The 27,066-nt window shown below is 42.3% G+C and overlaps 2 protein-coding genes across 5 annotated transcripts in view; both read left to right on the top strand.

Moving 5' to 3' along the window:
* espn (espin) overlaps positions 1-27,066 on the top strand; it is a 167,979-nt gene that overhangs the window by 127,820 nt on the left and 13,093 nt on the right. For 3 of the 4 annotated variants that reach the window (XM_087980336.1, XM_043676084.2, XM_043676086.2), the window contains 2 exons: positions 853-989; positions 1,103-1,300. In XM_087980336.1, coding sequence (XP_087836462.1) covers positions 853-989; positions 1,103-1,300 — 335 coding nt within the window. Of the gene's footprint in view, positions 1-852; positions 990-1,102; positions 1,301-25,487; positions 26,709-27,066 lie in introns of those variants that run through there. The other variant, XM_043676085.2, reaches the window with a different exon arrangement.
* Positions 19,224-25,481, top strand: LOC148139764 (espin-like protein). The gene has a single exon (XM_087980337.1). It carries the CDS (start codon positions 19,302-19,304, stop codon positions 21,024-21,026), a length of 1,725 nt encoding a protein of 574 aa, XP_087836463.1. The 5' UTR covers positions 19,224-19,301; the 3' UTR covers positions 21,027-25,481.

Raw genomic sequence — 27,066 nt, 5'->3', positions numbered from 1 at the left:
CTCTGAATCAGAAAGCAATGGAGATGGTTATTGAATATTTTAAGGTGGAAGTAGATAGTTTCTGATGAGGCAAATAATCTAATGTGGAATTTGAAAGGCGAACCCATTGGCCGTGATCTTATTGAATGGCAGGGCAGGCTCAAGGGCCAAATGGTCCAATTTCTTTGGTTTGTAAGAAAATGTCTCTCACTGTGTCTCTCAATCTGGAGGAACCTCCTATTATCCTTCCAGCATTACTGATTAAGATTAGTGTTTTGCACATAGTGCAGGCCTCTGATCACCCTTTTGAGCCTGATGGCAGGGTTCAGAAGCCTGTAGACAAGGTCCTATCTATCAAAAGATACTTGAAATGATGAAACGCAATGATGAAGCCCATTTGCCCATTCTTTCAAGTGCCTGGAATTTTCTAAATTCCAAGATTCCTAGTCCAATTATTGCAATCTTGATAAATTTCATTCTAAAATATAAAATTTACACACATGGAACTCAGAGATTCCCACACTTTCCACATGAAGTTGAATTGAATTTGAATTAGCTTTGTCACATGTCCTAACATGACTGCAGTGAAAAGTTTACAAGTCATCACTTACAGTACTATCTTAGGTACCTAGGTATAGATTCTTAAGTACAAAATCTTAGGGAAAATTATTAGAAAAATAAGAAATAAAAAGTCCAGCAATAATTTAGAAAAATTGAGAAATAAGAGTTAAAAATAACAGTCCTTCCAAACTTGCAGGTCTCCTAATCAGCAGGAGCTGAACAGATTGAAGCTGTCATGAAGAGGTTTATTGGTAAAATTGCTCACCAAGTGTCTTCCATTGATCCCTAATTTCTCACATCTGCTTTGCACAGGTACAAAATCTTTCAACATGATGTCCCCTACAAGTGATAACTCTGAGTTACTGGCTGAGATCAAAGCTGGGAAAAATCTGAAGCCAACCTCGCAGAGTAAAGGATGTACTGTGGTCTTTGCAAGTTCTGGGGCAATAGTAAGTACTCAGTATATCGGAGATGAAGGATTTTATATTGACAGTGCAGACCTGAAATGTGAGCAAATCAACACTTCTTCAAATGTTTCTTTACTTTATTTGCTCCATGACAGCCTGAATATGCAAAGCGCCAGTTTGGCAGTCCAACTGAACCAGCTGTAAATGGCATGGCAACGTCACAGGCGGTGGATGTTGAGTCTCTCATACCAACTCACGATGAGCAGGGAACCCCGATCCCAGAGTGGAAGAGGCAGGTGATGGCACGGAAACTGCAGGTCAAGATCCAGGAAGAGGAAGAGCAGAAACGTCGAGTGAGTTTTTAAAATAAACCCTGCTCCCCTGTATCTAAATCACTTGTGCCCTCTTCGCTGTGTTTTTTGATCAACTTCAAGATTTCTGAAGCTATAATTTCATCAAATTTTATGCACCAAATCATAGCTGAATAAAGAAAAATCTGAGAGAATGAAAAGCTTAGTAAAGAGGGCTAGTATGATTGAAGTGAAATTTCTCACTGTTATGCCAAGCAAAGTTACAAAAATATCAAATAAGTCTTGATGCTAAGTATGCAGTTAAATACATGGAGGTTACAATGTAAAAACAGGCCATTTGGCCCAATAACTTTGTGTCAGTGTTTACCCACCATCCCAAGAAATAGTTCTAATCACATTAACTCCCTATCTTTTCCCTTATCTCCTTCAACCACTTCATCCACCCATTCAATCTAATCTTGAACCTTGTTACAGTTTCTTTCTACACCTGTAACCCTGGAAGGAATTACCATGGTTTTGTAGATCTCTGCGTGAAGAAGGTTTACCTTCTGCCTGAGACCAGGCAACATATTAGAATACTCTGCCAGAAAGGATATGGGAAACAGATTCAGTAGCATTTTTCAAAAGGGAATTGAATATATCCATGAAGGGCAAATTGTAGAATAATGGGGAAAGAGTGGGTGAGTGGGATAATTGGATAGTGCTTTCAAAAGGCACAAATACAATGGGGTACATGACAATCTTCTGTGCTCTCTAATCCATTGACTCAAAGAATGACCTAGTTTGTATCCAGATGGGATAACTTCCCTCTCCTAGCTGTTAAGTTTTTCCCAATTGCTTTTTTAGAGTGATTGGAACAGAAGTCCACACTCGGTGAACTGGCTCGAGGATTGAATTCCTCATATACTCGTATACAAGTTTGTAAATTCGTATATGAGTATACTGTTCCTATACTTATATTTGGAATTGTTCTTTGGTCTCTGTTTTGCATTATGAATGCAATTTTCCATTCCCGAGACCTTTTCATAAGCTCTTCTCTCTCTCTCTCAAACCTTGTTCTTAACTTACCAAAGGTAACTTCAAGTTTCCTTCATTTCAAGAACCTTTGCATTTTGTTTGTGCACATGAAAATATCAATTCGAAGAAATATGGATCGTATGTGAATTGGTTACTGTTAGTTGGCAGTGCTCAACTTCATACTTGATTGAAAACTTGGTGAAAAGCCAAAACTTTCTGCAGGCATTTCAATATTCAGTGTTACCATTTCTCATTGAATTGAATTGAATCAGAGAATGAATATGGCAAAGATGAGTCCACTCTGCTTGTTCAGCCCATGTTGACTCTCTGCCAGAGCAACATCATTGGTCCTACTCATTTAGGAATGAATCAAACCAAGTGCAGTTCTGAAGGCTCTTCTGTGGAAGTTAGATACAAGGGGATTCTCGTCTTCTGCTCTCTGGTTATCCCTGCTCACAACATCTCATGAACAAGACTGGCAGAGTTGGATCTCTTAAGTTTAGATACTTTTTTTTTGCCTGCATTGGCAAAAACCAATAATTCATTGATTATTACTCCTATTGGTGGCATTGTTTGCATTAACCAGGTAAGCTCCGCAGTAAATCCCTGACAGTAAGTTTGGCACCTTCGTTCCTGATGAAGAAGTTATGCTCGAAATGTCGACTCTCCTGCGCCTCGGATGCTGCCTGGCTGCCTGTGCTTTTCCAGCGCCACACGTTTTGACTCTGATCTCCAGCATCTGCAGTCCTCTCTTTCGCCTCCCGGCTGTAACCTCAAGCCAGGTCTTGTGTATAATTTTGTCAAATTACCGTACACACTTACAAGTCACATTTGAGCTTGGTCCAGAACTGTACAAAATCCATTCAGAATAATCTGGGCCGACTTTCAGCTCTGCCTACTTTCTTTAACTGCCAAATGCCATTCACTGGTTTCATTCTGGATCCAAGTTGGTCATTTTATTGACAGCAAGCCTCTAGGCTAATCTGATTGGCAACTGAAGCAGATTGAGGCCTTTATTATTTTGGATAGTTTTGTTGCTTCTCTGTACTAGATCCATGTTATTATCTCTGACGAGATGTGGCCCAGAATTGCAGTTTTGCAGAATTCTGCTGAAATTTAAACCATTCTGTGCCAAACTTACTGTCAGGGATTTACTGCTGAACTTATTTGGTTAATGCATGAATTCAAACAATGCCACCAATGGGAACAATAACCAATGGATTGTTGACTTTTGCTCTGGTGCCTCACTGTCAGAGTCACTTACATCTACACTCCCCTTCCACTTCTGTTATGATGTGGATCAATGGTTTTCTCATTCTGAAGACCATTCCATCTAAATAGGCCTTTAGAACTTGTAGACCTAGGTTGGCTTATGCTGTTGGTGCTGAGGTGTATTGCACATCTTGATTACACAACATCAGAAGAGGTTGCAGCTTCCAGAACTCCAGGATTGTAAAGGCAGTACTATTTCAGTGAAAACCATCAGAGTTGAGAGTGTGGTGCTGGAAAAGCACAGCAGGTCAGGCAGCATTCGAGGAGCAGGAGAATCAACGTTTCGGGCATAAGCCCTTCATCAGGAATGAGGCTTGTGGGCCAAGGGGAGGCTGAGAGAGAAATGGGAGGGGGGTGGGCCTGGGGAGGAGATAGCTGAGAACGCGATGGGGTAGACGAAGGTTGGGGAGAAGGTGATAGGTGGGAGAGGAGGGGGGAACAGATAGATGGGAAGGATGATGGACAGGTCAAAAGGACAGTGCCGAGTTGGAAGGTTGAAACTGGGATAAGGTAGGGGGAGGAGAAATGGGGAAACTGGTGAAATCCACATTAATCCCATGTAGTTGCAATGTCCCAAGGTGGAAGATGTGGCATTCTTCCTCCTGATGTTGAGTGATTAGGGTTTGGCGATGGAGGAGACCAAGCACCTGTATGTTTTTGGTCGAGTGGGAGGGACAGTTAAAGTGTTCAGCAATGGGGCGGTGGGGTTGGTTGTTGCGGGTGTCTGAGAGATGCTCTCTGAAACGATCTTGGTGTCCCGTCTCTCCAATGTAGAGGACACCACATTGGGTGCAACAGATACAGTAGGTGACATTTGTAGAGGTACAGGTAGATTTCTGTTGGATGTGGAAGGATCTTTTGGGGCCTTGGATGGAGGTGAAGGGGGAGGTGTGGGTGCTTTGCAAACCATCAGAAGTCAGTTGCATACAAATTTCCTTACTAAAAATGTTGCTGCCTCAGTTGTATGCTGGATACAGGGGATTGGTTAGCTCATTTGGGAAATTGCGATGCAGAATGATATTGGCAGCCCAATTCCTGTACCAGCTGAGGTTAGCACAAAGATCCTGCCTTCTCACCTCACCTGAGGCACGGTGACCCTCAGGTTCAACTCACCACTGGTTGTCTCTAAATGAGAGATCACCCATAGTCCTCTGGGACTGTGGTGACCATACCTTTACACAACTAGCTCCACAAACCTTCCAGAAAATGATGTTCCAATGTCCTTTGTACCAGCGATTGATCACTGGGTTTTACCAAAATTTAGCCGTCCTTAGCAATTATTATATAAAACAAAGTGCTGCAGATACTGGAAACCTGAAACAAAAACAAATTTCTGGAGAAGCTCTGCAGGTCTGGGAGCATCTGTGGAGAGAAAGCAGAACTAACATTTTGGGGGTCCAGTTCCCTTTCTTCAGAATTAAGCACTTTTTGTTTGGGTTGTCACAGATTTCCAAGTATCCAGAATTTATTTGGTTTTTCATTGAATATTATTATTGGGATAAATGCACCAAGATATTTGAGAGGTATGATCTGTTCTTACATCATAACACACTATATATTCTTATAAAATATATATACTTTGCGATCAGCGTATAAAATCTTAACTAGGTGATGATAACCATGGCTCACTAATGTCTTTTGGGGAAGGAAACTGTCATCCCTACCTGGTATAACCTACATGTGACTCGAGACCCACAACAATGTGCTTGACTCTTAACTGCCCCCTGACATGGGGGAGGACACTCTGTTCAAGGGCAATTCAACATGTCAACAAATGGTCTTTCCACTGATACCTACAACCCATAAAAGAATAGAAACAAATGAACATTAGTGGACTATAGGACTATCTGCTGAGAGTTTATTTGATGAAACTTGCTTGGCATAGCTAGTGTGGATTGGATTGCTGTGCAGAGTGTAACATTTCATTGAGTCGGTGTTTTGAATTTAAACTTTACAAATTACAAACATTAAGGTGAGCTTGAATGCATTGTCCACCAGTTTTAAATTAATGGCATTTAACTTCCTCAAAATATATTCTGCACCCATCCTCATGCATCAATGCAAAATGTATCTGAAACCCCATTGTGCTGTTTAGGAAGTATCACATAAGAGATTAACGTAAAATCAAAATTTAAAGATTATTCAAACAGTGCAAGATCTTCAGATATTAAAGCTACTGCTCATTTATCAAATAGTAAACTTTATTTCAGTCTTAGAAATATAAGGAAAAATCTTGATCTTTCATACCAGATGCGAGTACAAGGTTTCATTTTATTTTCCACTATTTTACCTTATTGGGAGACATTTTGTGCTTTAATGGCCCAGGACTTTTTCAGCACATCCCAGGAATTGTTACCCATGAAAAATGGTAACAGCACTCAGGCTGATCAGCAAGTTAACACAAGGAACACCAGATGGATTTTCATGCAGATAAATGTGAGGTAGTGCATATGGGAACAGAGTATATGATCAAAGGGTATCAATTAGTAAAGACACACAGTAAATAGGATTGAATGTGATTATGTAGGACATTCCAATCTCAATTTGAAACTGTTACCAATGAGTCTCATTGAGGACTGCAGTTCCTACCAGCGGTTTTGAATTCTAAAGTAAATTAATTTATTTTAGGGTTGCATAAATTAGTGATGAATTACTTTTTGACATTTTTGTGGTTTTGATTAAGAATAATTCCAGGCCTGGGCTCCAAATTTTGAATTGAGACTTTTAGATTAGATTAGATTAGATTACAGTGTGGAAACAGGCCCTTCGGCCCAACAAGTCCACACCGACCCGCCGAAGCGAAACCCACCCATACCCCTACATTTACCCCTTACCTAACACTACGGGCAATTTAGTATGGCCAATTCACCTAACCTGCACATCTTTGTGACTGTGGGAGGAAACCGGAGCACCCGGAGGAAACCCACGCAGACACGGGGAGAACGTGCAAACTCCACACAGTCAGTCGCCTGAGTCGGGAATTGAACCCGGGTTTCTGGCGCTGCGAGGCAGCAGTGCTAACCACTGTGCCACCGTGCCGCCCACTTTTAGAAGTGGACTTGGAAACATGGGGAATGGATATACCAACTATTTGAAAGACAGGGTGATGGAGATGAAGGGAATGAAAGCAGTCTATTTGATTTGGATTCTAACTGGTTGTAGCATAGGAGACAGAGTAAGGATAAATGATTTGGATTGTGGAATGAAATGCAATGTTCCCAGGGATCTGTACTGATACTTCAGTTTCTCTTTATTAAGGTACACAAAATGTAAGTGACTGGTTTGGCCTCAGCTGAAGTATTGTGTCCAGTTCTGAGTGTTACACATTAGGAAGAGTGAAGGCCTAGAAGATGAAGGAAATGATTCTTCACCAGAAAAGCACAGGGAATGAGTGACTTCAGTGATGTGGAGAGATGAGAGGAGCTGGTATTTTTGGAACAGAGGAAATTGAGGGGAGTTTTAATATGGCAGGATTTGATGGTGACTAAGTGATTTCACTGAATCATAGAATTATAAAATCTCAACAGTGTGGAAACAGGCCCTTCGGCCCAACAAATCCACACTGACCCTCCAAAAAGTAACCCACCCAGACCCATTCCACCTCCCCTGACAGGTGGATCAGTACCCCAAGGGCATATATTTCAGATAACCAATAAATAATCCAATAGAGGCTGGGGGTAAATTAGATTATTTTAAAGACAATGGGTTATTGTAATCTCCAATGTACCAACTGAAAGAAGAATCAAGTGCAACTTTCAAAAGGAGATTGAAGAAGTGCTTGAAAAATGAGGAATTTGCCTTGTTGTATGGATAGAGTAGACATTGGAATGAAGTGGGCAGCTTTTTAAAAGAACAGACAAAAACAATGGACAGGGGTGGCATGGTGGCTCAGTGGTTAGCACTGCTGTCTCACAGTGCCAGGGACCCGGATTCAATTCCAGCCTCAGGCAACTGTCTGTGTAGAATTTGCATATTCTCCCCGTGTCTGCGTGGGTTTCCTCTGAGTGCTCCAGAATCCTCCCACAGTCCAAATTTAATACACGCCGTGACGTTGAACAATTCTTCCGTCACCTCCACCTCCAAGCTTACTTTCACAATCAGGATTGCCGCCCACCTTCCGAGGACCCCTTCGCCCATCTCCAACACACTGCATCCACCTGGACACCCCGCGCTGGCCTATTACCTGCCCTCGACCTCTTCATTTCCAACTGCCGCCGGGACATTAACCGCCTCAACCTGTCTACCCCCCTCCCCCACTCCAACCTCTCACCCTCACAACACGTAGCCCTCCAATCCCTCTGCTGCAATCCCAACCTCACCATCAAGCCAGCAGATAAAGGGGGTGCAGTGGTAGTCTGGCGCACTGACCTCTACACCACTGAAGCCAAACACCAACTCGAGGACACCTCTTCCTACCGCCCCCTTGACCATGACCCCACCCTCCATCACCAAACTATCATCTCCCAGACCATGCAGAACCTCATCACCTCAGGAGATCTCCCACCCACAGCTTCCAACCTCATAGTCCTGGAACCCCGCGCTGCCCGGTTCTACCTCCTTCCCAAGATCCACAAGCCTGACCACCCTGGCCGACCCATTGTCTCAGCATGCTCCTGCCCCACTGAACTCATCTCTATCTACCTCAACACTGTCCTATCCCTCCTAGTCCAGGAACTCCCCACATATGTTTGAGACACCACCCACGCCCTCCACCTCCTCCAAGACTTCTGTTTCCCCGGCCCCCAATGCCTCATCTTCACCATGGATATCCAATCCCTCTACACCTCCATCCGCCATGACAAGGCCTCCAAGCCCTCCGTTTTTCCCTCTCCAGACGTCCCCAACAGTACCCTTCCACCAACACTTTCATTCGTTTGGCCGAACTGGTCCTCACCCTTAACAATTTCTCCTTTGTATCCTCCCACTTCCTCCAGACCAAAGGGGTAACCATGGGCACACATATGGGCCCCAGCTATGCCTGTCTCTTTGTTGGCTACGTAGAACAGTTGATCTTCCGTAATTACACCGGCACCACTCCCCATCTCTTCCTCCGCTACATTGATGACTGCATTGGTGCCACCTCATGTTCCCGCGAGGAGGTTGAGCAATTCATCAACTTCACCAACACATTCCACCCTGACCTTAAATTTACCTGGACCATCTCTGACACCTCCCTCCCCGCCTGGTCTTCTCCATCTCCATTAATGACGACCGACTTGACACTGACATTTTTTACAAACCCACCGACTCCCACAGCTACCCGGATTACACCTCTTCCCACCCTACCTCTTGCAAAATGCCATCCCGTATTCCCAATTCCTCTGCCTCTGGCGTATCTGCTCCCAGGAGGACCAGTTCCACCACAGAACACAGCAGATGGCCTCCTACTTTAGAGACTGCAATTTCCCTTCCAACGTGGTTAAAGATGCCCTCCAACGCATCTTGTCCACATCCCGCACCTCCGCCCTCAGACCCCACCCCTCCAACCGTAACAAGGACAGAACGCCCCTGGTGCTCACCTTCCACCCTACCAACCTTCGCATAAACCGAATCATCCGCCGACATTTCCGCCACCTCCAAAAAGACTCCACCACCAGGGATATATTTCCTTCCCCACCCCTTTCCGCCTTCCGCAAAGACCGTTCCCTCTGTGACTACCTGGTCAGGTCCACGCCCCCCTACAACCCACCCTCCCATCCTGGCACTTTCCCCTGCCACCGCAGGAACTGTAAAACCTGCACCCACACCTCCTCCCTCACCTCTATCCAAGGCCCTAAAGGAGCCTTCCACATCCATCAAAGTTTCACCTGCACATCCACTAATATCATTTATTGTATCCGTTGCTCCCGATGTGGTCTCCTCTACATTGGGGAGACTGGTCGCCTCCTAGCAGAGCGCTTTAGGGAACATCTCCGGGATACCCGCACCAATCAACCACACCGCCCCGTGGCACAATATTTCAACTCCCCCTCCCACTCTGCCGAGGACATGGAGGTCCTGGGCCTCCTTCACCGCCGCTTCCTCACCACCAGACGCTGGAGGAAGAACGCCTCATCTTCCGCCTCGGAACACTTCAACCCCAGGGCATCAATGTGGACTTCAACAGTTTCCTCATTTCCCCTTCCCCCACCTCACCCTAGTTCCAAACTTCCAGCTCAGCACTGTCCCCATGACTTGTCCGGACTTGTCCTACCTGCCTATCTCCTTTTCCACCTATCCACTCCACCCTCTCCTCCCTGACCTATCACCTTCATCCCCTCCCCCACTCACCCATTGTACTCGATGCTACTTTCTCCCCACCCCCACCCTCCTCTAGCTTATCTCTCCACGCTTCAGGCTCTCTGTCTTTATTCCTGATGAAGGACTTTTGCCCGAAACGTCGATTTCGAAGCTCCTCGGATGCTGCCTGAACTGCTGTGCTCTTCCAGCACCACTAATCCAGAATCTGGTTTCCAGCATCTGCAGTCATTGTTTTTACCTTCTGCCCATCTGTCAACAGATTTAAAGTCTTTATTTCTATTGATGTACAGTTGATTATTTCTCTGAATTTGCACAGATACCAAGTGTTTTATACAATGGCTGGGTAGCCATGAATGTCTTTTGGAAACTAATACAAAGGAATATGTTAACATTGCCAACGTGCCCTGGAGAGTGTGATAATGTTAATGGCATCCCAAAGAATGTTTTAGCATTTGCAGTGGGCTCTGGGGCCTGTTGTAGTATTTACAGGGAGTCATTTGAAATCTGACAACATTTGTAAGGGGTCTATGTGAGTGTGTTCACTTTTGCAGGTGGTTCCTGGGTGTGCAGTAGCCTTTGTGTGAGGTTCTTTGTGTTAGACATAGCAGAAATCCATGGGAGTGTGTTAATAATGACAGGGGTCCTGGGGAGTATGTTAATATTTGCAAGGTATTCCCAAAGAACATAATAATATTTGCAGGGTGTCCTCATTTTGAAGAGTTTAGAACTCTAGAGCTGCACTGGGCAAAGACTGTAACTTAGCCTTTATTGGTTACTACTGCTTGGTATAATGGTAAAAATGTTTAGTTTGGCAGCAGTTGCATTTACTGTACAGTGTGAACACACATTGTGACAGAACGAGGTCAGATTTCCTCTGGATGAAACATTATTGTGCATCCCGGCATGTTCACCCCACCTCACATGAACTGAATATGAGCGTTACTACATTCTGCATAGATTTGATCAGCAGATGGAGAAGTCAGATTGAAGACCAGGTTACTACCAGAAGGAATTCTGTCAGGACAGAAAGAGAGGATCTCTTTCATTTGGAAGCTAAGTGCCCCTTCAGGAACCTAAAGAAAATGTGATCGACCCTGATGGGCAGACAATTCTGGATGATGGTGGCTATTTCAGATAAACAAGACAGTGTGTGAGAAAACAGACTGATCTAGGTTGAAAACAACAGCCTTGGGAACTCACTTAGATCAGTGCCAAATTAAAAGCTGTGCTCAGTAAACACCAGCACACGTTTGGTCACCGTGATGGGGCCAGTTGTTTTTGCTTAGTTAAATTAATAATGCCACCTGGGGTGTGTTTACGTGGAAAAATCCTCTGGCAACAGAAACAAAAACAGGGTGCTCAGTCAGTACAACAACAACTTGCATTCATGTAGCACCTTTAAATGGCCCTAGCCTTTGATAACCTTTTAGTACTTTTCGACAAGATGTAATGCAGTGTTTGAAGTTACTGTCAAGTTTGCAACTGTATTCAGTGGCCTACTGTGATGTAGAGTGTGAATATTGTGAGAAACAGTCACAAACCAGATCATATAATAATTAAAGTGGTCATTTATCTTGGTGAATAAATTAGAGATTGAAGTTTAAACAAAATTTTTCTTCTGCTCTTTAATGTTACTGTGTACATTTATTCCATTTTGTTTATTGGCTTCAATTTTCTTAGTTTAATTATTTTTTTCTATCAAACCTCTTCCCCTCATCTGAAAATGAACATTCAGTCTGAAGAATAGTCAGTAATCACTGGCTCAATGTGCTGGTTTTCTGTTTGTGCACCTATATGGTGGCTCAGTGGTTAGCACTGCACCCTCATAGCTCCAGAAACCTGGGTTCAATTCCCTTGGGCGACTGTCTTTGTGGAGCTTGCACATTCTCCCCGTGTCTGCGTGGGTTTCCTCCTATACAGTTCGAAGATGTGCATGTTAGGTGAATTAGCCATGCTAAATTGCCCATAGTGTTAGGTGCATTAGTCAGGGGTAAATGTAGGTAGGGGAATGGGTCTGGTTGGGTTACTTTCTGGAGGGCCAGTGTGGACTTGTTGGGCCAAATGGCCTGTTTCCACACTGTAGGGAATCTAATCTAATACTGTCACAGTGAATGCTATCAGCATCTCATACTTTTGCAGCAGACACTGTGCGATCGGCTCTCCTGCTCAAATTCTAGAAGGGATTGTTGGAAAGTAGTAAGGAGCAAACAATATGTCAGATGTACAGAAGCTGATGTAGAGTGCTTACTGCCACTGCTATAATATAGAGCAACTAATGTAGCACAGGTCAGTGTTAATGTCTGGTCTGTATGTGACTGGCTTTCATAAAGTCAGTTGAGCCATCTTTAACACTGCAAGGGTCGGTGTTGGGTCCACTGCTGTTCGCCATTTTTATAAACGACCTGGATGAGGGTGTAGAAGGGTGGGTTAGTAAATTTGCAGACGACACTAAGATCGGTGGAGTTGTGGATAGTGACGAAGGATGTTGTAGGTTGCAGAGAGACGTAGATAAGCTGCAGAGCTGGGCTGAGAGGTGGCAAATGGAGTTTAATGTGGACAAGTGTGAGGTGATTCACTTTGGTCAGAGTAACCTGAATGCAAAGTACTGGGCTAATGGTAAGATTCTTGGTAGTTAGATGAACAGAGAGATCTCGGTGTCCAGGTACACAGATCCTTGAAAGTTGCCATCCAGGTTGACAGGGCTGTTAAGAAGGCAAAGTTAAAAATCACACAGCATCAGGTTATAGTCCAACAGGTTTAATTGGAAGCACACTAGCTTTTGAAGCGACGCTCCTTCATCAGGTGATTGTGAAGAAGGCATACAGTGTTTTAGCTTTATTAATAGAGGGATCGAGTTCCGGAACCATGAGGTTATGCTACAGCTGTACAAAACTCTGGTGCAGCTGCACTTGGAGTATTGTGTACAGTTCTGGTCACCGCATTATAAGAAGGATGTGGAAGCTTTGGAAAGGGTGCAGCGGAGATTTACTTGGATGTTGCCTCGTATGGAGGGAAGGTCTTACGAGGAAAGGCTGAGGGACTTGAGGCTGTTTTCGTTGGAGAGAAGAAGGCTGAGAGGTGACTTAATAGTGACATATAAGATAATCAGAGGGTTAGATAGGGTGGATAGGGAGAGCCTTTTTCCAAATATGGTGACGGCGAGCACGAGGGGGCATAGCTTTAAATTGAGGGGTGATAGATATAGGACAGATGTCAGAGGTAGTTTCTTTACTCAGAGAGCAGTAGGGGTATGGAATGCTTTGCCTGCAATTGTAGTTGATGCACCAACTTTAAGTACTTTAAGTCATCATTGGACAAGCATATGGACGTACATGGAATAGTGTAGGTTAGATGGGCTTCACATTGGTATGACAAGTCGGCGCAACATCGAGGGCTGAAGGGCCTGTACTGTGCTGTTATGTTCTATGCAGAATGTATTTCAAACCCTCCACATTTAAGATGCTCCTTAAACTTTAACTTTTTGATCAAGCTTTTGGTTACCTGCCTTCATATCTCCTTATGTGGCTTAGCGTCAATTCCTGCTCACTAATGATCTTGTGAAGTGATTTGGCACATTTTATCACTTGATAAATGTTACATAAGTGCAACTTGTTGTGGGAATATATGTAGACAGGCAGGAGATTGGAAGAACACAGCAAGCCAGGCAGCATCAGGAGGTGGAGAGTTCGACATTTCGGGTGTTACTGTTACACCTGAAACATTGACTTCTCCACCTCCTGGTGCTGCCTGGCTTGCTGTGTTCTTCCATGCTCCTGCCTGTCTACTTTTGATTCCAGCATCTGCAGTTTTTTTTGTCTCTAACGTGGGAAGATATGTGGCAGGATCCAGGGTTCAGAGTGAAATCAAGGCCACGGATGATACAATGGCTCATTCCCTGAACAGCAGGAGAAGAGGGAGGTAATGTTTCGTAGCCCAGTGATGGAAAAGCAGATTGTACAAGGGTAGAGCTGAAGTAGGTAGCAGAGGGAATCTGTATGACTGAATAATAATCGTGTAATGAAGTGATGGGATGGGAGTGTTGGTATTCTGAAAGGATGCGATCCAGGAGGTCAAAGAATTTTTCTCAGCAGCTGATTGGATATTTCTGGATCACTGCTGATTGTTGTGCCATTGCATTTCCAACCAGTTAAGATTGGATTATGCAAAATAATATTGAGATAATCTCACCATCGGGAATGATCAAAAAGGCTGGGACTCTTTTCTTGGGTTGAGAAGTCTAAGGGATGATCTACGAAATTAGATTAGATTAGATTTCTTACAGTGTGGAAACAGGGTCCACACCGACCCTCCGAAGAGCAACCCACCCAGACACAGTCCCCTACATTTACCCCTTCACCTAACACTATGGGCAATTTAGCATGGCCAATTCACCTAACCTGCACATCTTTGGACTGTGGGAGGAAGCTGGAGCACCCGGAGGAAACCCACGCAGACACTGGGAGAATGTGCAAACTCCACACAGACAGTTGCCTGAGGTGGGAATTGAACCTGGGTCTCTGGGGCTGTGAGGCAGCAGTGCTAACCACTGAGCCACCATGCCGCCCTAATCTAATGGAGGTTTTGTGAAGCAGCTCACTAGGATAAACAGTGTCAAGATTAGAGTGATGCTGGAAAAGCACAGCAGGTCAGACAGCATACGAGGAGCATGAAAATCAATATTTCGGGCAGGAGCCCTTCATCAGGAAAATAAACTCTGATCTCCAGCATCTGCAGTACTCACTTTTGCCTAGATATGAGTGTGATGGAATACTCTCCACTTGCACGGGTGAATGCAGCTCCAATATCACTCAAGGAGCTCAGCACCACTCAGGACAAAGCAGCCTGCTTGATTGGCAACTTCAACATTCTCTCCCTTCACCATGGTTGCACAGGGGCAGCAGTGTCTACCATTTGTAAGATGCACTACAGTAATTCAGCGTGTTTCAAAACTGTGACCTCTACCACTTTGAAGGGCAAAGGTAGAAAACACCTCGATCCACTGTCACATACAGGTTCCCCACCGAGGCATGCACCATGATGACTTGGAAATATCTCATTGTTCCTTTAGCGTTGCTGGGTCAAAATCCTTCCTTAAAAATACTGTGGATGCCCATACTCCCCACGGACTGCAGTGTTCAAGAAGGTGGCTTATTACCACTGTCTGAAGGGTTGCTATGGATGGGCAATAGATGCTGGCCTTGCTTGTGATGTCCACATCCCATCAAACAATAAATTTTAAAAATATAAAGAGGATAGCAGGATTCCCCTGGGGCTTCAAAGGTCCAACGATGTGATGAGATTAATGAGCTGAGTCAGCACGAGTGGCTCACCTTGTGGGAGAATCCAAAGCTAGTTACTGTAAATGTTAAGATGGGCAATGGTAAATTCAATAAAGAACTCTGGAGAAACCTGAGTGAGAATTTAGAATATAGAATTTAATATGGCAAGGAATTGCTGAGCCAAATGGCACAGAATCCAAATAAATTAGACTATGGCGACTTTACCTTCTACCTGAGATAGGTACATAAGAGAGAACCACATCAAAGGATATGCTAATGGAATGAGATAAAATGGGAGGAGGAAGCTCTTTTGAAATATAAACAGAGGCATAGACCAGTTGAAGCAATAGGTTTCTGTGCGGTAAAATTCAATATAATGGTAAGAAAACTGACATTGGAAATACTACAGATATTCCAATGATTCCAATCGGATTCCAGGCAGAAATACTCCAATCATTCAAGTGATTGCATTTAATACATTAAATGGATAAATATGATGGTTAGAAAATTTAGTATAAGTTCTGGAGACCTGAAACAAAGAGGTCAGGCAACATCTGTGGGGGGAAAGCTGACTTAGTGTTTTGAGTCCAATGACCTTTCATCCGAACTGTTAGTGTCTCCATGGTTGGTACTGCTGCCTCACAGCGCCAGGTACCCAGGTTTGATTCCACTCTTGGGTCACTGTCTGTGTGAGTTTGCACATTCTCCCCGTGTCTGTGAGGGTTTCTTCCGGGTGCTCCCACAGTCTGAAGATGGGCAGTTAAGGTGGATTGGCCACGCTAAATTTCCCACAGTATCCAGGGATGTGCAGGCTAGGGTTAACCATGAGCAATGCAAGGGTGATGGGGTGCATCTAGGTGGGATGCTCTTTGGAGGAACGGTGTGGACTTGATGGGCTGAATGGCCTGCTTCCACACTGTAGGAATTCTACAATTCTAAGCTAGGAAAAGGTGGTATTTATGCTGAAGACAAAGCTGAGAGCGCAGGTAAGGGAGAGGTGAGCAGCTGGGTGCAAATGGAGCCCTGAGAGAGAAAGGGATATGGAAGGGGTATAGCAAGGAGAGGCCAGGACAGGAGAGAAGAAAAGCAGAATAACTGGTAATAAGAGTGAAAGGCAGAATAGGTGAACTGTACTGACTTGCAACCCATATAATGTGATCATGGGCCTAGGAATACGTGAGATTGGATGACTGTGCTAAAAGCAGCCCATGTCATAACAGGACTGTTACTTGAAGGTTATTGATTTTTTTTAAAAGAAATCCATCAGGAGCTATATTTTTATACCTTCGTAATTTGGTGCAACATAAATATATTTGCATACTTCAAGGCTTTTTATATGCAATGCACCTTGGAAGGGTTTGTAGATCCCTATGTCTGAGTTGCCGTTTGCATTTGCAGCTGTAATTCAAAACTCCTCAGAGGCCTTTTTATTAATCTTTTTATTATTGGTAAATGTTTATAATTTGGCTGTCAGTGCACAGCCTTCCAGAGTGGTGTGCATACTATGAAATTGTTGGTACCCAGCTTTTGACTGTTAATTCAACAGAAAATGGCGCGTGAGTCTGTAACATGCATCCAGCTGATGAGGCCTGGTCTGGGGAGCTGTCTTTGTTAAATGTACCCAAGTTTATGATGTATTGATGGTCACACTAAAGCAATAAGAAACATCCAAACTGGAGGTAGTTTTTATACAGGGACATCACCCTGCAGGAATTTGTTAAATAAGCAGAGTGACCGACTTTAGTTGCAGAGAGGTTTTGTCGAAGTTAATTTCCCCTCTACTTTTATAATGACATTAACAAAGAAAAGATTAAGGATAATATATTTTCCAATACTTGCATGAGTTTTTTCCAAACTTGCCTATTACTGCATCGGAGAATCTACACTATCCTTCCTGCAAACTCACAGACGATCCATATGATTAAGCAAACCATATAATTGGGGACAATTTGCACAGGGTCCCATTGGGATGTTGGAATGTGGGTGGGGGAACTGCAGGTTCCATTGTCCATTGTTCACTTCACAATTTCTTTTCTGATCCAAGTGTGCAACATTTGGGCAACATTTGTGTCGATAGTTATTAAAACCAAATTGTGTGTGTGTGTGTTTGCATTGCATGTATTTGAGGGTTTGGTGGTGTTTGGAGTGTTACTGATGTAAAGCTGCAGTATCCATTTTACATTGGTACTTTTAAGTTTGCTAGCATTTGGCTTGTTACTTGTTTCTTCCATCATTGTGAAGCCTAGGCAAATCCCATGAAACCAGATGCCGGTGAGGCTATGCATTGTTGGTACTGACTACATGTGATTTAGAAAACAGGAGTACAAATTAATCAGAAAAATGATTCCTTGACCATTGGGCTGCAGTGGGAAAGAGTGAGACTATGTGTGGACCTGTTTCTACCTTATAATGTGAGGCTCCATTATTAGTCTTAGTTAGGGCCTCTGTAACAGCGAGTCTGCGTGCTAAGGTTTAGTTTTAAAGCTTAAGAAGGCAGAAACATGAATTTCCTTTGACCTCTGGAAATATCTAGTTTCTTGAGAAGCAAAAAGAAGTGTGAAAAACTCAACAGGTCGGTCAGCGTCTGTGAAGTGAAACCGAGTTAACATTTCTGATTTCACCTCTCATCAGAGCATTCCCTGAGAGCACAGTTTAGGAAAATAGAGCAGAAACACAGATAATTACTTGTCTTCCACCCAGCTCCAACACAACTAGGGCTTTCCAGGGGAAGTAGCATAGCAGCATCTCCAAGTTTAATGGAGGTTGAGTAGGTTCTTTGTCCAATGTTTCATTTTCTGGTTTCACTTGATTCAGGAAAATAAAAGAACATCACATTTTGCTATAGTATGTTTCCATTGTTGATTAAGAAGCAATCCTAAAATTCTGCAAGACATTATTAAAAACATTTGAATTCTTTGACAAGCAGGCAGTTCTAAAACTCTTGTTGCACATTCTTGTCAAAATAAGTGATTGGATATAGGAATGGTCAACTTGAGGATATGAAGACTGTTCCTTCCAGAATTCGAGTTTACTTTGCTTTAATGCATCCAATGGATATGTTAATGCCTCCACACTTTAATCTGTTAGTAATCTGAACATATGTTACATTGTCTTGTGATAAATGAGCTTCATATTTTCTCTTGGGTTGTTAAGTAATGCAGTTTTCTGTCGGAAGATTTTTGTGATCCCTGTGACTGGGAGTAGTAATGAATAACTAGCTGCCATGTTATTGGCCAGTGCAACTCAAAGCCCTGAAGCTCAAAATGCCAAATAGTATTGATTTGAAATGGGTCCAAAGTTAGAATGTGTCCCTTATGTCTGGAATTGTTTTATGTAGTGCATTGTAGCAATCCTTGAGAGCATCGGCCACCAGCACAGTGTCAGCACAGTGACTCAGTGGTTAGCACTTCTGCCTCACAGGAGCCCAGGTTTGATTCTAGCCTTGGGTGACTGTCTATGTGAGTCCCCACCGGGTGCTCTGGTTTCCTCCCAGAGTCCAAAAATGTGCAGGTTAAGTGGACTAGCCTTGGAAAATAGAGTTACAGGGAGAGGGTGGGATGCTCTTCGAAGGGGTGGTGTAGACTTGAGGGGCTGAATGGCTTGCTTCCACACTGTAGGGATTCCAACTGAACTCATAATGCAAATTGCTTGCAGTACTTGTACCAAATTTTAATTGCCTAGTATTTCAGGAGAAAATTGCAATGTGCTTGTTCATCTGTATAGAAGTACAAAGGGTACTGCAACTTTAAATATATTTGTGTGGTGAGTGGTGCAATTAATGTTTTTATTGGCAAATTATATACTCCTTTTTCATCATTGATTGTTATCGATGAGTGTTCCTTCTGCTAGGGCATTATCTAAAAGAACATAAAATGTCTTTGATTGCATTGCAAGTAACGAATAATCAATTGGAACAAAGAATGATTAATTGAACTATAGCTAACAGAAAGTTAAATTTATTTGACTGCAAGGTTAACTTAAATTATACAATGCACCTCTAAACATGGAAACAAACAACAGATTTGTAATGTATAAACTCCATTGCACCACAAGCCTGTGAAGGACTGAAAAAGATATAGAAAGAAGGGAAAAATTGGGTCTTTCTTTTGTTCAGAGAGATATTTTTTGCCCTGTGCTTTCTCCTGAGGCAGTTTCACAACAGTAACTATAGCCAACTTGAAGGGTGGAGATACTCCCATGCGCACAATGCTATTCTGGGACCATTTGGAGAACTTATGACAGAAGAAGATATCATCCGTATAGAAAAGCAAATTGAAAACCTTCAAGTCATGCATAAAGTGCAGAAGGTGGAGACGGAGCTTGAGCAGCTAGAGCTTGAGCTTCAGCAACTCCTGCCTGTGTCTGCTGCATTATCTCCCGAGCATTTTACTGTGAACCCAAAACAGGTACATGGACAGGCCGATGACCTGCCAGCTTGGTGTAACAAGATATCGACCTTACTGAAGAGCATGGCGATCCTTCTAGCCACTTTAGGTGGCAAGGAGATAGACATTCCAGACACAGTGTCTTCCCATGACCAATACAGGATACACGTGACTGATCCAGTGAAGGTTTCTCCAGCTAAGGAGACAAATATGAACATCGGACGGTCTCAATCATTCAGTTCAACAAGAGAGGACGTCCAGAAAGAAATCTTGCAATGCGGTGTGTCAGTCAAAAACATAAAAGCAAATTATGAGTTGCAACTGCAATCTAAAATGTCAGATGATATGCAACACAGAGTTTATAAAAGGAAGAGATCTTTACCCGTTGTACCTCCTAATGCAAATACTATTTTGGAAGAACCTCATAATTTTGCTAACAATGAAATTCCAAGTTCTGAGTATAGAATGCAAAGTAATCATAAGCCGTTGATGGTGGAAGAGCCATTAATTATACCAGCCCATGCATCTTTGCTGTTTTCTAGTTCAACAGACACAAGCAAAAATGATGTAGACCAATATTTAAATCTAGACAATGAGACTTTATTTAGTCCAGATCTCATGACCAGAAGCCTCCCAGTCCAGACAGACCTCAGCTGTGTCCAACAATATATAGACATGAGGAAGGAACGGATTGTGTACCTCTTCCTTGAACACTGGAGAAAATGGACTTTCACTGAATCATTCAGGCAAAACCAAATGGCACCAAGTATTTCAGATGCTATGGCTGAGGATTTCAAAGACATTCAATACCACGATGGACTGCTGTACAATACGTCAGAATTACAGTCTGAGATCATCAGAGGAAGAAGCGATGATGATCGCCTTCTCTACTTCATGAAACAGAGGCAAGTCGTTGGCAAACTAATCGGCCATTGGAGGACAATTATATCTCAAGTCCCAACCCGCCAAATAAAGCGACTAAGTCAACATTACAAGATATACTGGCCTGAGCAGTTTCTCCCTCATGTTAATGGTGCTTCTGTTGATTACAATAGCTTAAGTCTTGACCTGTTCATGCTCGGGTACTTCCAATTGTTGGAAATGAACATGACTCGCTCCGAGAGGAAATTCCGACACATCCTTTGCTATGAGATGTTTGACCGCCTAGGAAGCCACAGTTGGGAACTGATAAGAAATTTTCACAAAGTCGTCATGGAAGAGATTGAATCTGGAAAACGGGATTGGGCTGATGGATTTGAAGACATTAAGCAGGAGTTCTTTGGAGACAGGGTTGATGCAGTTGACATTCACCAATACAAGGCAACAACCCAGCAACAGCAGTCAGAGACAGAACCTGCAGAATTATCTCGACAGGAGTCATTTGTGAGTACCACAAACAGTTTCTCAGTCAGTGACAATATAGTCGATGAGCAGATACAGAGAAGCAAAGTTAGAAAGGAATCGATTCAACTCATCTCTGAACTTGGAGAATTCTGCAATGAAGAAATATGCCGATATATTGATCGAAGCTTTTCATTCTGGAAGGAGAAAGAAGCAGAGTTATTTGTTATTTAAACTGACACCAATGTTTTGAGATTAGGAAGCTAATACTTGTCATACTGCCTTGTAGGAGGTGACTACTTTTTAAGAGAACAATGAGATGTAATGGTATTATAGTTAACTGAGAGATGATCTGTTTGAATTGAGTTTTCACTTGGCAAGATTGAACTGAAGGATCCAATACTTTGCAGCATGACGTTTTCAAATATTAATTTATTTGGTGTCGATCAACAGTTTGCGTAGGAATAACAAGTAACAAATATTGCATCTATTGCAAAGTGTATTTAATTTATCCTTCGTATAAAATAATATTGAGGGTTTATCTCCAATCACTGGCACCAGTTGGAATGTGTCTTTTGCAGGTGAGTTAAGAAACCAGAGCTAAGTGAGTAAAACATCTCATCATTTTCCTGCAGGGCTTCCCCAGGTGGGGTTGAGCGTTGAAAATCTGAGATCACTAGCTCTGAAACAGCAATAGTCACATGGAGCTCTGCCTGCTTCCCCTGCCATGCTCTCACTGGTCTCCTACCTTGTGTCCAAGTCTCCTCCCCACTCAACCTTTCCTCACTGTGAGAATTTGACCATTTTCAAACCTCGAAATGGGAGGCTTTCCTGGAGTGGGGACAAGTTGTGGGAAGCACCCGTTAACTGTGTCTAAGAGAAACCCAGTTTGAGTCTCAAAGGATCGTGCATATATGTTTTGTGCTTGACTTGGTACCGTTTCCTTTATTTTCAGGACTTCTAATCTATCATTATCCCAACTATATTTCCTTCTTGCTCAATAATATGGCAGTGAAATGCCAAGCTGTGAGTCTGGCTTCTGTGCTTTCCTCTTTTCAATCTGCTTTTGTTACAAACTTACAGCTGGATTGAACTACCAAAGGGTCCCAAACTAAATTGTCCAGTTATTTGTTCTTGTCACATTTTGGAGTAAAATTAATTGTTTTTTGCTGTAAAGTGCAAGATTACTATGTTTTGCGATAAAGTGCAAGGTGTAAATATAGGGTAGGGGAAGGAGTCTGGGTGGGTTATTCTTCGGAGAGTCAGTGTGGACTTCTTGGGCCGAAGGGCCTGTTTCCATACTGTGGGGAATCTAATCTAATTATAGTATGTTGTATATTTCTAACCAAAATATGTAAGAATGGTGTTACACTCCAAAAAGTGCTCGAGAATGCAGGCTATAACTCTGGCCTCTGAATATTAGGTTGTCATCTGTTGAAAAATTCTCATATTAAGGGAATGAAGTAGCAATTGCACCCATCCTCCCATTGTAGGTAACTGGTACTCCTGATATAGAGCCATGATTCTGTGTGAAAAGATAGCTGTGGTTTTAATGGATAACTATTGTTCTCAGTATTCAATATTGTTTTCTTATGTTATTAGCTGCTAACTTTGAAGTTCCAGCAATTTAAGATGTTATGACATTAAGAATTAACTGCAATTTGCCGAGATTTCTGCCACACGATTTTGCAAAGCAGAAACTTCCATCTGGAATGATGACAGTAAATGTCTACCTGCATTGATGATCTGATTGTATGATTCTGACTTCCTACTAGCACCAACTTAATTATTCTTTTCAAATAGCAACCCATTTTACATCTTTAAAGAGATCTTTGGTTCGCACATTCAGTGAAGTTTATTTTAGCTCTTACTTGACAGAAGGTATTTATGTTTCTGACATTGTCTACTGACCATATACTAATGAATTTCATCATATGTATGAGAAAGGGTTTCTAAGCAGAGAGCTGACCTTCTGTTGAGCAGAAAGAGTAAGTTCCCTCCATTCAAACTAAAAACCTGTTGATGGTGCATTCTTCTATCCTGGTTGACTTTACAATGTGTCCATGATAAGTGAATATGCCTTGTTGATGAATGCTGAGGTTAGGGCTAACAAAGGAATAAAGAACTATTGTCAATGTGAAACAAATTGTTAAAAGAGTAAATAGTCCCTCCCAATTGCACAGGGGTGTGAGAGAGTAGTGTTATTCTTGTAGGGATTTACTTTGGGGACTGCCAAAACTTCTCATCCATTTTCACATGAGAGCCACTTGGGCAAGTTACAAGATGGCAATTTTCCCCCGAGCCTGCACCCTCTGAAAAAGAAAAGCGGAGAGAGAAATTTTAGGAAAATGTAATAAAAAAGAGATAAAGGAGCTATTCATTTTGTACTTAAAACTAAGGGACCATTGTGTAAGGGCCCAATCTCAGATTTTTACTGCATGTTTCACCACTACAATGAATGTCCCTTTCTCTACCATGTTGAAGATTAATAAAGTATGTTTAAATTAAATGAGAAATCTTGTTTAAGAGAGCAATGGAATAGAACTGTCTAGTGTTGTGTTCAGCACCTGTCTTATGCATCACCTTTTTTGCATTCTTTTTGTAATCGAGTCACCTTTTGTTGAAGATGCAGCCAAATCTGCGTTTGTACTTGGCACAGTTTTGTTTCGGTCTGATGCATTTCAGAATCCCAACAGCGTGGAAACAGGTCCTTCAGCCCAACAAGACCATATCGACCCTCCGAAGAGAACCCCAACCAAACCTACATTTACCCCTGACTAATGCACCTAACCTACTCATCCATGAACTCTACAGGGAATTTAGCATGGCCAATTCACCTAACCTGCTCATCTTTGGATTGTGAGAGGAAACCAGAGCACCTAGAGGAAACCCACGCAGACACAGGGAGAATGTGCAAACTCCACACAGACAGTCGCACAAGGCAGGAATCAAACCCAGGTCCTTAGCGCTGTGAGGCAGCAGTGCTAACCACTGAGCCACTGTGACACCCTAAGTCTAAGTAGCAATCTAAGTCTTTGTCAACATCCTAATAAAGATCACTTTTGAACCTTCAAAAACAATCTACATTATGTTATAACTTTGACTTTGACTATTGGGATAAAGATGGGAAAAGTTGAGGAAAAGGATCAGCCATGATCATTTTGAGGTGGGCTTGAAGAGTGATATGTCTTACTCCTGCTCCTTTTCCTACGTATCTTCGGTTGCAAGTTAATGTATCAAGGTTTCAGACCACTCTGAATAGTAAAAATATCATCTTGACTATTATTGAATGGATCCATTGTCGTGTTGGGTAAGTCCTGGCTGTTTTCACCCAGATGGCCATTCTTCAAGCCAGGAGGTCTGTCAGCTTGAGTGAACAATCATGAATTGATTTGAACCTGTTAGATTCCAATGTTCCTACTTACATTCCTTTCACAAGGGTCTTCAGGATTGACATTGATGTGAATTTCTCCCTTTCCCTAACCCAGGCAAATTTTATTACCACTGCTGTGCCCTAAAGGTTTTCTTAAATAATTGGCTTAGTTGCCACACTGTCCTGTTTCTTTTGTGAGCCATTGCTTCTCGGGACCCAACATTGAGAAGCTGGTGAAGGAGCAGATTGGATGATTCCAAGTGGCATTTGTGGTGAACTGATTTTGCCTGATTGCCATTCCATCAGCCTCACCCATACATTCTACTCAAGTGACACATTAATATTTCTGGGACAGTTCTCACTCTACCAGTGAGGTCATATCTATGATGTCCTTATGAGGACTCACATAGTTGTCACCCAATACAATGGCATCAAGACATTTGGAAAAGCTGCAGAATACTCTACCTGATCCTGGAGAGAATTGTTTATCATTATTTGAATACTTCCATGACATGCCCAGGATCTGAAGAACAAGTTATTTACTGCTTGCTTTGTGCAGGAAGAGTTCCTCAGGTTTTTCTAAGTGGAGCTGGTGTGGAGTACACATTCCTGCTGCAGGCTGCCAACCTTGATGATGCTAAAGGTTTGACCCCATAAATTGAGAGAGGGCATGTGGCCTGTACAGTGGGCCAGAACAGAGAGTTGCTTTGTTGTATAATTGCTTGCAGAACAGAGCTCCTAAGAACATTCCCTTCAGTTTTGGGATATAGAAGGAAAGGGACTATCTTCAGCCAAGGCTGGTCATGGAATGAGCATGGGAAAGTTTAATGGAGAGGTTAGCAGAATGGACATCTTGAGCTGGAGTTGTCTGAGGTGAGCTGTTTATAGGAAAGGAATGAATATTTTTACAGCAAGTCTGTTTTTACTGGAAGAAATGTGGAAAGAAACAAACCGTGCAAAGCAAAACTTTCAACTGCAAAGTACTTGGAGTGGAGAGAATCAGAGTAAATATCTTTTTTCTTTTCTTGTTGAGACCTTCAGAGAGAAAATTGTATCCAAACAGCTCAGGTTCAAATCTTGCCCAACTCAATGGTTTTTTTTTGTTGGGAAATGACAAGAAAAGCCATGCTGAATAATATGCTTCTATGGCCAGAAAGCATGCCAGGCAAGACTGGACACATAAATCACTTTTCAATGGTTTTCATTGAGCTGGACCGCTCAACAATGTAAATCATGAAGATAAATGGCACTTAGACTACATCTCATTCTATCTGGAGAAACAAATTGGTAATCCCTAATCCAACAATTTCTTTTTTCAATAGGTCTCCCGACACTTATCGACTCGGACTTGTCGTAGCTTCTTTTAGGTGGTGTTCCTCCATTGACTCCTGGTGCCATAATATGGAGCTCCATGTAGGAGCCTCCAGGACAACTGTGAATGATTATTTTCTCCCTAGGAATATTTTATGGACTTCTCGATCTTAACCATGAATTCGACATATTAGACCATAACTACAGCCTATCTCACTATCTCTGTCATTACAAAGATGTAGATGTAATAGGACAATGTGTTCATTCTTTTGTCTCTACTGCTGAACTTCTTATCCATTCTTGTTTGTATTGTGCGTAAGTGAGATTAGCAAAAGAATTGAGATTCATTCATTTAAAAATCAAAATTATCATTAATTCTTTGAAATATTCAAAATCTATCAGACTAACAGAACTTGAGGAATTTTAACACAACAGATGTGCTGGTAGGTAAACTGGAATCCAAATTGGAAGATGTTGCTTGAGGGGCAAATATTGGCCAGGATTTATTTAAAAGTCCCTGGAGATTTGAACTTTCAAAATTTGTGAGTTGAGAGTAATAGCATTGGACCACGGTTGGCATTGAATTAATAATAAAAGCAAAATTTGGTGATGCTGGAAAAGTGAGATACAAACAGAGAGGTGAAACTCAGCAGGTCTGACAGCATCTGTAGAGAGAGAAAAGCAGAGTCAATGTTTCCAGTCTGATATGACCCTTCTTTGGGATGGAAGAGTCACTGGACTTGAAACATTAACTCCATTTATTTTTCTTTCTCCACAGATACTGCCAGATCTCCTGAGTTTGACCAGTGTTCTCTGTTTTTGTCTAAGGAATAAAAACTGCTCATGCACTAACGCTTCAAGTAATCTGCTGTGGAGCACCCTTCTTGCTACAATTGAATTTGATCTTTGAAACTGACTTAAGTAAACTTGTGAAACATGAGAATATCTATTTGTAATTAAGACATTACATAAAAGAGAGAACAGTAGTGTGGGTCAGGTGTGTTATACAGTTTAGCTAAAATGTATCTATTCAGGAAAAGTTAATTTTCATCTGATTAACAACTATGATTCTGGTTATGTAGCAGCATAGAGACAACATCTTACTGAAATTGTGTGAAGAAGCAGTTATTCATGATGTCTTGTAGCGAGTTTGCTGTCACTTTTTTTTGATGTAACAATGGTGTGTAACTTGTATCTTGAAATAAAGTACTGCTAATCTAATGGCCTTTGCCAAGCTACTCATGGTCGTCACTTGTGTTTTTTTTACATTGCGACAATTCCCAGGGGAATCATTAATTATTGAAACACAGCTTTTCTTACTGGCTTCTGTAAATTAAGCCATCAGATTGGAGTCGGGACATTGCAAGTCCGAGTGCTGGAGTGCTAGCTTGAACCATTTGGTACTCAACAGGAGGAGTATTCATCAAGTTCTCATCTTTCAGAATTATCTCATTCATTACACTGCTCGATATTACTGAGGGCATTTGAAACAATGTATTGTCTTAGTTTTCAGGTAAACCAGACTCTTGGAAAGAATACAATGAATTTGGTGGAATTGCATTACGTAACTTAATATATTTAATGATGAAG

The sequence above is a fragment of the Chiloscyllium plagiosum genome, unplaced genomic scaffold, assembly GCF_037043375.1.
Source record: "Chiloscyllium plagiosum isolate Xiang-an unplaced genomic scaffold, Cpla_swu_hap1 HiC_scaffold_37, whole genome shotgun sequence".
Taxonomy (NCBI): Eukaryota; Metazoa; Chordata; class Chondrichthyes; order Orectolobiformes; family Hemiscylliidae; genus Chiloscyllium; species Chiloscyllium plagiosum.
Note: the sequence above shows the minus strand (reverse complement) of the source record. Positions and strands in the feature narration are given on the sequence as shown.

Coding starts and splice junctions, on each gene's coding strand:
- LOC148139764 (XM_087980337.1), top strand. CDS start 19,302: ATGACAGAAGAAGATATCATCCGTATAGAAAAGCAAATTGAAAACCTT.